Source organism: Ornithodoros turicata, chromosome 10 (genome assembly GCF_037126465.1).
Source record: "Ornithodoros turicata isolate Travis chromosome 10, ASM3712646v1, whole genome shotgun sequence".
In the NCBI taxonomy this organism is placed as follows: domain Eukaryota; kingdom Metazoa; phylum Arthropoda; class Arachnida; order Ixodida; family Argasidae; genus Ornithodoros; species Ornithodoros turicata.
Window position 1 is genome coordinate 32,618,985 of NC_088210.1, and position 14,339 is coordinate 32,633,323.

Below are 14,339 nucleotides of genomic sequence, written 5' to 3' on the forward strand. Positions count from 1 at the left end.
TACCCGAGAAACGTCATCATGACGTTGGTAGACAGACCTGAAACCGAAACAAATCGGAATGGGAGGGCTGGGTTCCACGAATGGGCACTTGTTCGCTGGCTCCTTTTGAAAGAAAAGTAGGGCCGAAGGTCGCGTCCCTTTCAGGGACCATCGTAATCCCCTCAAGACCGTGTCTTTCGGCCGCGACCTTGTTCGCCCCTAGCTTCGAGCGTAGTTCAACTCTACCAAATTGGTGGCGCTGCCGAACACTATGGCGTCATTTGAGAGGTCTATATACAGCAAGAGTACATGTTACAGTTTCAGTAGCAGTCAGTAAGTTCCTATTCAATGCCGCCATCAGCACATAAGTCGTCAAAGTGCGGTTGCATTTCTGCCCGCACAACCAAGACGTACGGACAGTGAAAAATCAGCGACAATTTCTCGAACAGTTAGAGAACGCCATGCAGACATCAAAGCTCTGCCCCAGATTCCATGCCATGGATGATCCTTCTTCCAGAAATGGCAAAGATGTCTCAGTTGAGGAAGCCTCGCAATGCCTGACTAGTAGATTCCCTCCAGCGGTTGTCTTTCCAACTTCCCTGTGCAGGTACGGCCGTGTACTTCCTGTATGGCATCCACAGTTCAACGGCTGCCAGTGACTTCTCCCTACTGCCCAGTCCAACGACGCCCGTTCCGACATCGCCCAAAATATCTCTGCAGCCGCTGCCTCCTCCAGCCAATAACATTGTGTCCCACATCGTACCGTCGCATCGAGGTCACCCCCGTAGCCAGCGACGGCTTGCCGAACTCGACACGGTCTTCATTCAGCACTGACCAACAACTCGCACGTGAGTATAATAAAGCGCAGCGAATATCAGTGCTATAGAGTACCGTAATTTCACGCGTATAAGCCGCACCGCAGATAAGCCGCAGGACGCGTTTTTTGGGACGTTTTGAAACTTTTCTGGCAGATAAGCCGCACCCGCAGATAAGCCGCGGGCAATACGAGACGACTGATTTGTGCGACAAAGGAGACCATAGAGAAGGCCATAAACCCTGTGGACCATACTCCAGGATCGGCACAGTGCACAACAGAGGAGGTCAGTTCTGGAGTTCTACCAAGATCGGATTGTGCCCTTGTCGGGTGTTTTTCGTGGACTGATGGGTCAGTGATCTTCCAGAAGACGTGAATCACTGTCACCACTTTCCTTAAAGCTGCTTGGGGGAATGCACCAAGAAGATTAATCTACTCGAATGTGGACCCGTCCCTGTTACGCACTGTTCGTGCATCGGCAGGGCAGTGCTGTTCCAGAGACACTGCCGGCCCTTTCGTTAAAATCGGCGTATGGGGAAAATACCAGGAAGAAATAGCCATCAGATAAGCCGCACCGGCTGATAAGCCGCAGGGCGCCCGCGAGAAAAAAAAATCGCGCATAAGCCGCGGCTAATACGCGTGAAAATACGGTACTCTCAGCATGCGCAATTCGGACGCAGGAGTCGTCTTGTCGCTTTGGTGTCTTTGATTTTCCAATGCCTCCTTTCGTATCGTAAACCAAAAGCTTCTACTGTTGCTTTCAGAATGTTCCAGGAGGCAGCAGACGCGCCGGCAGCAATACAACGACAACGTTAGTTACTGCGCATGCACTTTGCATACTATTCGTTATGCCCAAAGCTTCTTTGCTGTTCTGTTCCAATCCGTATACCTTCCATCCTGCCTACCGTCCACAAGAGGCAAGGCGAAAACTAGCAACGAGTCTACGAGTATACATAGAGCCCCGTGCTTTAGGGAAAAACCCGTTTTTACAGCCCCCTCCCACCGATTTCCACCATAACCGGAAAATACCATAAAAAACAGGAAAACTAACTTGGCCAATTCAGCCACCACTACGGGCACTGCTGCATGGCTGAGCAGTGCGCATTCAGCATGGCTGTTCCGTATCTTGTGTTCATCTAAAGTGCGAGAAGCGCTCTTTGTTCTATTTTCAACCCGAAAATCTGCTTTTCCGCCAGGAATCGCCCGATTTTACAGCTCCCGAAATAAAACCCGATTTTTACCCCCCCCCCCCCCCGTGATTTTCAAAAACAAAACAAAAAAACCGAAAGCACAGGGCCCTAAGTATAAATCACATCATACTCTCCACCACTGGAGAAACGAACGAATGTTTCGTTGTATTGGGTATCGAAAGTCGATAAGAAAAGGTAACGAACATCAATAGAGTGAAACCCCCGATTATGCGATTTCTCCACCCAGTGTTTGTTTTTGTGCTCGGTTTCTGGAGTGAGGTGTAGTACTTTTCCGCTTCATATGTTAATACGGAAGACTCCGTTATACTTCGTCCCGGCCACGACCTACTAGACTATATCGACCATGTCATACGGACTTCTTCCCAGCGCCGCATTTGGAGACTAGCGGTCTACTCATCGGCGCGGCTGTTGCTTCCCCAATTTCTACAGTGCTCTGTACTTTATCGTGTATTCGCACGAGCGACATTCCCCGCAGAAGCGGAAGACGCGAAAAACGTCATAGCTTTCTGAGCGCCACAAGGTATTCCCTAGCAGACGACAAGAAAGACGCTGACGGTGTCGTCTGCGAAGTGTCGTCTGCTAAGTGTCGTCTGCTAAGTGCGCAGTACGCCACTCCCAATATTCCGCTCCGTGTGAATGCTCAACATAACGCGGGACGGAACTTCGTCTCTGTAAGCAGTGTTTTTGCATTTTCTTCCCCTAGAATCTTCCGTGAGGATGTCGAGTGTGAATACACAGTGAGCTTACCTTAGCATTTTTGTACAGGCGGTGAATGTCCCACGAGAGATGCTTCCTTCTAAAGTTGATTATCATCATCATCCTACGCCTTTTTCATAGGAACTGTTGCTGTCGTCTGCTACGGTAATCGTGCGTCAGCTTCTGCGCGTTCAAAATTCAAATTTCCATCGTCCAATCATGATGCGAGGTCTCGCGGGCCGATGAGTAGCGCCCCTAGCGTATCGTGCGGACGGGCTCCTCATTGGGTTTGTCGATTATGACGTAGTCGATATAATCTAGTAGGTCGTGGTCCCGGCACAACTGTGTCATCGAAGTTGAAATCCGGTTCACCGGTTTCCGTGGCAAAGTGATGCAGAAGGAAAACAGTGAACGAACCGTTTTTGTAAAGTTCATAAATCCCCGATTCCCCGGACATTTCGAGCACACATTACGCAGTCGATTTTGTTACAATAGCGATACCATGTTGCATCGAGAGTTGCCGAGAGAAGAAATACTGGAAAGGTGATACTCCGCTTAGAACGATAGTTTCGGATGTTTGCTTACAAGGACACCTTCGGATGAAACATTCCGCTTATAGCGATATCTTTTTTTTCTTTAGAGTCATAATACTGTATAGTTATCATTACCCTGTGTTTTCAAAACTCGAGGACGTTAGAAGTTCCGACACATGCCTCTATTTGTTTCATCCTGAACTACACATAGAGACGTTCATGTACGGACATCATTACCCCTTCACTGCACTTTGTTAGCTATTGTGTGCCGTTAATTAATCTCTCCTTGTAGGCACGGAGTCACAGGGATACCACGGTGTAACTAATCCCGCGTTATATACGGAATGAACGCGAAACTGCACAGTTATATACTATACTGTTATAGGTTGGCTCACCTTACATGTAAATCTTGTCCCAACTAGTATTTACAATATACTGTTGTTTGCACGCGTTCAATACTGGGGGATGAAAGGAGACACCTCTTGTTGATGTTGGAGTACTAAGTGCCTGCACAAAATGCTTCAAATCCACCAATCAGAACTATGGGACATAGCAAAAAAAAAACAATCAGGACCACGAAATCATGAGCTGTACGGAGCATGACCAGTATAAACAAGCAGGCATCAGAACCACCTGTAAAAACCATCAGATGTTGCAGTGCTGCACATAAAAATCTCAAGATGTCAATGTGCAGCACGTACAAAGTTGTTTAAAGTTCATGTTAGTGCACTTGCTTGCTGATGTATTTCATCTCTAGACAATCACTGACTTCGTTAATCTGCAGTTCTGTGCGCTTTGCAAAGCTGATATCTTCCACTGTAACTGGTTACATCAACATATCACTTCTATTGTATTATGTACATAGTTCCTACGTTTTCTCGCTCAGAGTTGTTGACGGTTGTGTACATAATATGACGGATTAATATGATAGTTGACGTTACAATATTACGAAGCGTAAAGTGATTGTAAGCAATACAGAGAATGACTCGAAACAAGTACACTGCTACTCCAATACCGTGCAGTTGAAGGAGCACGTAGAGCCGGGAGCATGGGAGATAGGAACATGCGCTCCGTACATTCCATTCCTAATGTGTTGGACATAATCCATATATGTACCATTCTATGTGAGTGAGCACCCGATGTGGTGTGTCAGCCAACACAAAATGTGTGTTTAAGTCAATCACTAAAAGAATAAAGGTCATCAGCGACAAAAGCAATAAGCCCGAGAGAAGTAGTCGCTGTAGGAAGTACAAAATATTGGCCTTGTGGAAACAGTGTCGCAAATTCTACACGTTGGATCTCCAGTCAAACCCAAACATTGTAGCAGTAGCATCGCTAGGGAACGCATCACTAAAGATGAGTGCAAGTGTGGGTTTTAGCCAACACACAGCCGACCTCCTTTGTCTTAAGACACACCATTATGCGGCTGAAATGCCGTTTTGTCGCCGTACTTGACGAGCAGTGCGTAGTTTGGTGGCGACTACAACGCGGTGTTGCCCATAATTTTCAATTTTAATCTTAAAAAAAACTATAAGAGCAATTGTAAAGAAAAGAGTACTGCGGGCTCAGTCTATAGAATATACAAATTTTCTGACATTGCACACCCAGAAAAAAAAAACATGACGTGCTCGCAGAAGGCGCCTCGCGTAGCTTTTGCGGCATCGCACCTCGGAAAAAGTGAGGAAGCCTCGCTACTGGTGCAACGCATCACCCCCTTTGGTCGCATCACCCGGTGGAGGGACCGCACCTCTCGCCCCCCCCCCCCCCCCCCCCCAGTGACATCGCTGCATTGTAGAACCGTGTTCCAGTAAAGCGCTTACAGAAACTCCAGAAACGTGCCCTAAGACAAAGGTTCCTACATCAGGATTTACTGCAACAGGGTTATACGACCGTGTCAACATTCCATTCCGACGATGACTACAATCCGCGACTGCTAGAGGTCAACCAGCCGTGCGACGTCGACGTTACGGTTATCCCCGCAAACGGCAATACTGCCATTCTTTTGCTTCCAGTTAAATTTTTGCGCAGATAATGATAACGATGAGAGTAAGGGTATTTCAATTACTTCAAAGTGACACGCTGACATATCCAAGGGTTGCAGACGACACCCCCGATAAAAAGGATCTGCGCTTAGAAGCTTCTCGACGTCGTGGGTCTTTATTCCCTCTCCCAAACACTGTCAGTAAGCAAACTGCTAGATCCAATACACTGCATGTGAGGTTACAAAAGGATACCATTCCAACAGATCGGTTGTATACCTGTGTCAATCGAAAGCATTCAGCCTTATAACAGTGACTTGCAGAACACATTCATGTACATAATAATGTAGCTTCCAGCCAGTATTACAAATACAAGTGTACTTGTAAGATGAAGATTTTTAACTTTTGCCACTCCAGTTTCTGTACAAGTGAGCAATTTTGTGTAACAGGGCCGCGTAAATTTTGTGATTTTTTTTTAGAATCACGTTAAATATCGCAGTTTTCAAATTTGAACGCCGATAACAAGTATGTACATACGGTGAAACACAGCTGATTCAAAATCATGCTGACCTCGAAGATTTATTTTGATTTCAGTGTGATTACATATAGATTCGGGTTCAGTTAGATTCTGTACATATTTTTGGTGTGGTGTAACAATAAATGATAGTTGGACTGTGAGGCAGTGTAAGTAAACCAGTCTCCAATATTACAGATTACTGTATTAGCACATAAGTGTTACAAGGTAAACACAAGTAAACGTGTTTACCTAATACATATTGCCACAATGTTCCCCAATTGAAAACCCCGCATAAGTATATCCATACTATTTTGTTCCACATTCGACTTCAAATGAAGTCAAGCACTTCACCGGCTTTTGTTTCACTGTATTTCCTTCATACTTTAAACATTTGCGAAGTCTCAATGTATAGTGAAGCTGATGTGTGGTTAATTAATTAATGTGACATGTGTGATTAACGAGGTTGCTACAGCAACGTGTACAGAAACAGACACGGAACAATTTCGTCCAGTTGTTTAGTGCAAGTTTTGTGGTACACACCATTCTGTAATTAACTGTGAAGTGGATACTGTCAGTGAAGACTACCTGTGTAGAACTATAAGTGCTACAACTATTGAAGTGCATTTCTTGGGTTCTGTTACATTGCTGTACTTTCTAGTGCGTGTATAATATCACAGTTCTTTTTAGATGTTTTTTCACTCGTGATTTTTGTATGTTTCACGTGCACTTATAACACTATTGCAAACATGTGAGGATAAGCACAGTGTAATAATCACATTTCTTCAACTTGAACAACGAAAATGTTCCTTTGCCTTTATCAATTTCTGCAGACATTGGCAACGTTGGCTCAATTTCGGCTCAACGTTGTAGACGTCTTAAGTATCGACTCTTGAGACATTACGAAGACGCTCGTCAAATGTGTTGGCACGTGTGTGTGTGTGTGCATGTTTTTATTGCCTTCTCTGTCTCAAATATCGATGTGATTATTGTGTGCCATACACAAATATACTAGAATGGTTGTGTAAAGCATTGTCACCCGTTGCCATGACAATGAATCTAGTGGCACTGGCCCCTCAAAGTACAGCAAAGTGTGTTAGGAACCCCTTGCTCACTGTCTGAAGCTCTAGTGCATGTGATGAGTCTGTTAGTACGATCCACATTCATGAATCAGGGTGAATGTGAGTAATAATAAAAATCAATCCATCCCTCAATCGTGTCCAGTGCTGTTGAAAAACACGAGCACCTGTGTGTACTACACAGGAACTAATTTTGCTCGCCACGTGTATTATCGTTATTTAATTCCGCTCTTTATCATCATCATTATTTAACGGCCCCTACTCGTTTGCCAAGCCATACATGCCAGGTGGTGTGAGTGTCGACCGAAAATGGAAAACCAAAAACATTTCAAAGCCCTCACGTCAGTCTCGCGTTGCCCATTGTTGCCTACACATACAGCCTTAAAACAGAACTTCAGCACGCACTGCGCTCCGAGTCAACCATCTTCCCCCTATTTGTCGAAAACGGGAGGCGGCGCTCCTGTGACAATTAGCGTAACTTGAGCGTGAAGCAATGAAGCATCGTTGCTTCATGTGTTGTAGTTTTAGATCCAGTTTGATTAAAGGGAAGTGAAGCTTCCTTTTAATCAAACTGAAGCATGAAGCACCATACGAAACATGAAGCAATGAAGCATCATTGCTTCATGTTTTGTAGTCTTGTTATTGTTTATGACTTGGTTAACTTTCAACCCTTTTAATCAAACTGAGTCTAAAACTAAAAACATGAAGCAATGAAGCATCATTGCTTCATGTTTTGTAGTCTTAGATTCAGTTTGATTAAAAGGAAGTGAAGCTTCCTTACCAGGCTCCATTCATCATCAAGGATTGCTTACAGAGGATCAAGGATTTCCTTGGCAGCTATTATTGTTTATGGCTTGGAATGTGACTGAGAGGAGGACATAGAGAGAGGTGACCGAAAATGAGCACGTGTCTCAGTCTACACGGCCCACATTTTTGGTGTAGTCAGCATAAATTGGTATTATATACACACACCAGTAACGTACCCACTCAATGCACTGTACGCTCTTCCGCGGTGACCAGCACAATTCACTATAACCAATTTGTGGCACCAAATTGTTCGTATCTGCAGCCGGGTTCCAACAATGTCCAAACAACCCAGCAGTGTCCTTTGATACATCCCAGTTAATGTGAGAAGCACCGCACTGCTCATTCACAAATTACATATATTAACTGCTAGAACGTTGCATGCCCTGTAGATGTAAGGAGCAAGGACAACCGCGAGGAGTAAATACATTAATATTTACACGCTTTATGAAGATCACAACACCGTAGTTCCCTTGTGACTTGCACAGCCTGGACAGGTATGCAAGGTGTCGTGTATGAAGAGGTCGCACTCGAGACAAAACAGCTCTTGGCACTTGGTGCACGTGTACACCTGCGAGAGGGATGCCATTATGTGTTTATCTTTCTCGTGCGCACATTTCGTGAAAAGCAGAAAACTCCAGTTGCAGCACGCTACTACAAAATTATCGGTTTCATACTCACGTGCTTGTCCTTAATTTCATTTTGACAAGCGGCACAAAACCTGGACGGAGATAGTACATATGTTACTTTTAATTGCGCCTCCCAAAATTTTAAGTACGAAAAGACATCCTTGCTCCCGACCAAACCCGTACTTACACTGCGGTGTTTTCGGAGAGTTGATCTTGAGGCACTTCTTCGAAAGGATCGAGAGCAAAGAGGTGGTGGAACGACCTTGCCAAGTGAGGCGCAGATACCAGAGTCAGCCCTGAAAGCACAGAGAAGGAAAGAGAGGGTACTGAGCTCCCCTTTCCTCAATACTCGAGCGTGCTGTACAGTGTGCGCATTATGCTAAACAACATGTATCAACCCGTTTAGGCTTCAAGATGACGCCGAGCATCTAGGAATGTGTGACGATTGGGCGAGAAAATGAGGTTGCTTTCACGTGCCAACCTGACACATCAAAAATGAGGGGGGGGAAGGGCAAAACAGTACTCACTGCACGCCTTGCACTCCACTGGAAGTTCACAGTACTTTCCGTTACACTGGGGGCAATAGTAGCCGCCTGTTCCAAAACCTTCAGACGGGTTTTTGCTTTCAAGATGACTGGAAAGGAGGAAGACAGGGATTCCTTCCACTGAACGTGGATGTGGTCAAAATGGCACAAAAAAACTTACCAGAAGCACATTGATGGTTTTCCCTCTCCCTCGCTTCTGTGATATGGAAACCCTGGAGTATAAAAAATTGAAGCTTTTAAAGCTATCTTATCAGTCGCTCATTTTATTATCATGCGATGACGAGGATTTCAATTTTTTGGCACTAGCGCGGCTATGACTACGATGCAGAGCCTATCGGTGATAAGTAGGATGATGAAATAGTTTAAAGGAGCAATGAAATAACACTCGGCATTGATGGGAACCCTGCTTCATTCATCGAGTAGTCCACTGGGAGCCACCTACAGTGCTGAATGTTGCTGAATGCTGTCAACCAATCAATCAATCAATCAATCCTTATTATTCGTTTGTGGGTGGAACATAGAGCAAAAAGCCAGTGAGGCTGTCTCGTTAATGCGCGATCTACGTTGCAGAAATGCCTCCAAAAAGCATCCCTTGGAGGTCTGATCCCCTAGTGTGATGCGATCAGATCAGTGTGACGTAGCATCAGTGTAGCGATGGCTCATTTCCCATTAAAAAATCCATCTGCTATGGACAGGGCATGGTGCTGCTTGTGCCAGAGTCTATATGTCACAGACTGACGTCAACACCAGTCGTCCACTTCCAGGCTTTCTGATGTAGAAGAAGGGTTTGTATGGGGTGAAGAACCGACGACGGAGAAACGTCCAAGACAAATCCAGGGAACGTCGTTACAACGTTCCATGTCCATCTTGGGTGTTTTTCTGTCGTTGGTTCTTTTGTCGTGTACCAACCGGCCCCTTTCGTTGCTCATTTCTCTCGGCTTATGTTTTTTGTTACACAAGCTGCTATGCCAAAAACAAACAAAAAAATGGTATAAGTGGGGTTTCATAGCTCCACTAAGAATTTAAAACCATCAACTTAACGGAAGATGGTACAGCTGAACCTCCACATAACGAATGTCGATTTAACGAAATCCTCTATATGAACCATAAAACTTATAACGTATTACTTTTCTGTTGCACGTACATTTCCCCATAGACGGAAAGTACGGTTCAAGCTAGGACTTACTTTTTTTCGTACGCTTCTGAACAGCAGGTACGGCAATGACGTCTGCACTCATTGAGAATCGTGCAACATTCAATAATAACCGTGCGTAGCGTGTTTTTATGCCAGTCTTATGACGGTGTAGCGTGGAATGGGGCACGTGGGGTGGCGCACTGGCCATTTTTTCTGGGCATATTCAGCTTAACGAATTATTCTATTTAACGAATTAAAGTGCGGTCATTTTCAATTTAGTTATATAGAGGCTCAACTGTAACAGGAATACACGCGTGACAAAACTCAATGCGCATTTGTAAAGGTGGCCCATTATTAAATGCGTGCTAAGTTCATGTACAGCTCCCCTCAACCTTAATAACAACACTGGAAAAAAATATGGTCTCATTCCCGACCGCGATTACAGCAACCCTTGGGGTCATGGAGGAACTCTTAACTGAACAAAATTATTCTGTCAGTTTAACACAAGGATTTTGTTAACATAACATTCCCCCAATGCCCCTAGGGCGACTGTTATCGCGCTTGGAAATGAGACAGAATTTTTTTCCAGCGTTATTATTAAGGTTGATGGCAGCTGTACATTCAAGAAAATGTGGAAACGGGCTTTAAGAAGACAAAATTAGAGAGAGAGAGAGAAAAGACTAAAAGTCACTTGGAGGTATGTTACTCACCCATACGGATAAGCGACGACTCGGCGTTTCCCTACAAAAGTAGAACATCGTAACTGAGAGTTTTTCAAAATAACAACTACAAATTATACGAGAAGCACGATAGCTAACGGTCTTATCGGTGAACCGACGAGGGAACTGAGAAGATAAAGAAACTGACACAAGAACTTACGATAACTGGAGGCGGTGCCACATGTTGGAACAGGAGGTCTTTGAAGTGGGGCTCATCCAGTATAACGCCGTACGTGCCTGCAGAGACGAAAGCGGCTGACTGAAATCTGCCACGCGACTTGGGTACTCCCATCTTTCAATTGTGTTGGACAAGAATAATGTTACCTCCAGTGGACTTTGTAAGGGCACGACAGACACGCAGCTCCGCAGCGAGGCCTATGACGCTGCACCTGACGTTTTGTTTTTTCACCATCTGTAATGGAATATTACACTGAACAGAGGAGTAGGAGGCAAGTGAGCTGGTGTAACTCAGATATGCAGTCTACATTTCAATGAGCCTGACTATGAACCACCATCGAGCGCCGTTAAATCCGTCGGCGCCGACTTGCGAATCTGTCTGAAGAGAGGTGCTGCTTTTTCGCTAAATATACCTGACACGAGCGACAATGCAAACGGCAAAGAATGAGCACCTGCAGTAGAACCCGAGGTGCTGAGCAGCATGACAGAATGAACATGGTACGAGGAATACTAATAATTTCCAAGATGTGACTGAGAAACGTACACAGCAGACAACGCGCTGACCCCGACTGTGCCGACAACAGATTTCGGCGGACATCACTCCGCGATCCCTCCACTGAGTGGATGCAGGCACTTTGTCACATGGCCTCCGCAGAAAAGAGGAGAGCTTTGCACGAGTGGGGGAATCAAATGTCTGCCGTGGATGCTATATATTTAGAGCCTGAAGTTTTCGGGACATTTTTTTTTTCTAAATTCGGGGGCTCAAAATCGGGTAAATAAACATGTGCCCTAAATTCGTGCGAATTCGGATGAAAAAACTTTCAGTATGCTGAAATTTGGGAGAAATCGGGCTCAGTTGCACAAACTGACTGTACTGGTTTGATAACTGCATTTGCTGCAAAACAAGTTAGTGCGCATTCCTACAGACGTGTCAGTGACTGTAATTTGCCGGATAAAAATCGGGTTTCACCTTAAAGAACCAACCTTCAATTCGGGGTGCAAATTCGGGGAAGAATCGGGTTAAACCCTAAAACTTTAGGCTCTATAGATATTCGCTAGGGCAGTATTTATTGCGTAAAAACACAATACAGTGGAGGCACATTTCAACACAGTCAATGAGATAACCTTTTTTTCTCCCTAGTTCAACTGCTCCTTTGAAACAGTACCTCTATTGTGCTGTAGATGTCGCCAGGGTCGCACGTTGTTAAACTGCCTAGAATTACGAGGACTTCTCTGCTTGTATGGGAAGGCAAATGCCTGCACAGAAGAAAAAAAAAAGAGACAGATATGACCTTATTAAATTGAAGCGTTGCCCAAGCACAAATGTTGCTGCGATATTCTTTACGTTACTACCTTACATATACTTTACGTTTACTACATTTACTTTACGTTTACTACATTTACTTTACGTTTACTACATTTACTTTACGTTACTAGTGCTTCCCGCTATGCCCACAAATCTTAAGATAGTAGATGACATGTTTCCTGCAACCGCTGATGCGTGGAGCCAGCTAACCTTATTTGAGGTATTTCGATTCTACTTTACTTGAAATGTATTAAGTCTCTCCAGGCTCAGCATTCACATGGAAGCTGGAAATGTTTTCTCCCCCAATTTTTTACTTTTGCGAGAATTACAGGATACGCGTACAAAACAGTTACCATCTGGTCTATTTTGTTGGATACCACACACCTTGATAACGTTATGCACTTACTTCAATACCTGAGAAGCCAGTTCCAATGAATTCTGCAACGACGGTTCCCCGCACGGTGTCTTTGTGGTTGACGACTTCAATACCTCGACCATTTTCTGAGGATTCCCTGCACCACGTTAGAGGTCACCCCCACGAATTTCAAATGAACATGATTCATGCTACATCACATTCCAATACGTTAACAATTAATTCGAGCAACTCGGGGAAAAAGGGTGCGGACGCCAGGACTCGATCCTGGGTCTTGCGTGTCCGTGTCTGTCCTTCCCGTTGTTTACGCTAACAATGTTGCTTTATGTTGCAAACCCTTACCTGCAAGTTCTGCTAACTTTTCTGCCTTTTTGTTAAACGTGGAAATGATACCCAGGTTGCTAATCGGGTTCTGGTAGAAAAATTCCTCTACGAACAGTTCTAGCATCTGTAATAAAAAAAAAGGTGGACACTATTAAGCGATACGTAACAGTAAGTTCATGTCCTCGCCTATTACTCAGGAACTTACAACTGGCAGTACTGAACGCGCATGTTGTGGGTAAGTTATATTACATCATGTTACAGATTCAGCTATCTTATGAAAGTAGTAACTCAGAACTGTAACTTGTTACTGCTAGAGAAAAAATAGAGCGCACGCATGCCAGCTGGTGGACAAGATCCATGATGACGAAAGACTGAGCTTGGGGGCAACTACAACAGGTCTGTGTGTTACGTTACGTCCAGTCGTAGTTACCGCTACATCTACCACAATAGGGTAACTTGAACTTTAGAAGAACTTCATTTTAGTATTTGTACTGTCCAGTCGCATGCTTCTTATACTTAAGCAGCAGTTATTTTTCGTAGTTATCGTAAGCAAGCTTACATCTCTTCAGTGCAAACACATGCCTTCCCACAGTAGCACTCTTGAAACTTAATTTAAGTTACATTTTGCACCCACTTTCACGAAAAGTCGCAACTTCTCACAGTTGCAACATATAGTACAGGATGTCATTTCTGTCCCACAGTGACATCCTCAGGATGAGTCAGGGATGTCAACGTGTTCTTGGGGATATAGCACAGAAAGCATACAGTGGGGGGCACATAAAATCACATCACCTTTAGCGTAGCGACCAGCCGCGAAGGTTTTAGATCAGGTTCGGCCATAGCTTCTGAGAAATCGATGATGAGATACAGATGCCTCATCTGTAAATTACGAGGGTGCAGGTTATAAAACGAAAGCAGGAGATGAGAGTAAGTGACGTTTTTAGTACCATCCCGAGTCTAATGTTCTTCTTGGAAAGCATCTGCTTTCGCTTCGTCCTGTGGACATAGTCCTGGACGCTAGGTTGCAGAAGACCAGAGTCATCTTCTTTGATGGCCTCCCTGTACAATATAAATGTGTTTCGTGTCACGCAAGCATGTTATTGACTGCACCCGCGCGTAACAACTTGGTGATGTAAACAATAGGCAGCACAACTAGATGTTGAAATCCGCAGACAACTTTACACATCCCAAGGCGGTAGGCATACACTGCGATACTGTATTCACCTGTTTCGTGAAGAAAGATATGAAACTTACCAAGTTCTCTCATATTCAGTTTCCCACCGGTAGCCCTTCCCATCTTCGTCGTCTGCCATTTTGTTTAGTTCACAAAGTCCCCGTTGAATGTCACCACCAGGCAAGGCGGCAAGGCGTCGCGGGATGAATACCGAAACCTGGAAGAATTTGACACGGACACTTTTAAAAGGTGCGAAATATTTGTGCAGATGATACCACAGCAAGGAACAAGAAGAGGACAAATAAACCGGTTTCACAAAGTCGCTTACTTTCTTGCAACTCAAACCTT

At 44.6% G+C, this 14,339-nt stretch overlaps 2 protein-coding genes across 2 annotated transcripts in view; one reads left to right on the plus strand and one right to left on the minus strand.

The window, feature by feature from the left end:
• The window catches only part of LOC135369942 (high affinity cationic amino acid transporter 1-like), a 32,146-nt gene extending 25,206 nt beyond the window's left edge, over window positions 1-6,940 (plus strand). The window contains exons 5-6 of the mRNA XM_064603549.1: window positions 587-827; window positions 1,558-6,940. Of these exons, the coding sequence (XP_064459619.1) occupies window positions 587-813 (227 nt within the window). The 3' untranslated portion in view covers window positions 814-827; window positions 1,558-6,940. The remainder of the gene's footprint in view (window positions 1-586; window positions 828-1,557) is intronic.
• Window positions 5,773-14,194, minus strand: LOC135369943 (general transcription factor IIH subunit 2-like). Its single transcript, XM_064603550.1, has 14 exons — window positions 14,072-14,194; window positions 13,765-13,876; window positions 13,610-13,696; window positions 12,836-12,941; window positions 12,527-12,632; window positions 11,981-12,071; window positions 10,962-11,049; window positions 10,798-10,874; window positions 10,629-10,659; window positions 8,944-8,995; window positions 8,766-8,872; window positions 8,426-8,534; window positions 8,291-8,330; window positions 5,773-8,180 (listed from the first exon to the last, which is right to left on the minus strand). The coding sequence occupies exons 1-14, from the start codon at window positions 14,128-14,130 to the stop codon at window positions 8,064-8,066; spliced, it is 1,182 nt and encodes a 393-aa protein (XP_064459620.1). The 5' UTR covers window positions 14,131-14,194; the 3' UTR covers window positions 5,773-8,063.
• Between the last annotated feature and the right edge of the window lie 145 nt (window positions 14,195-14,339).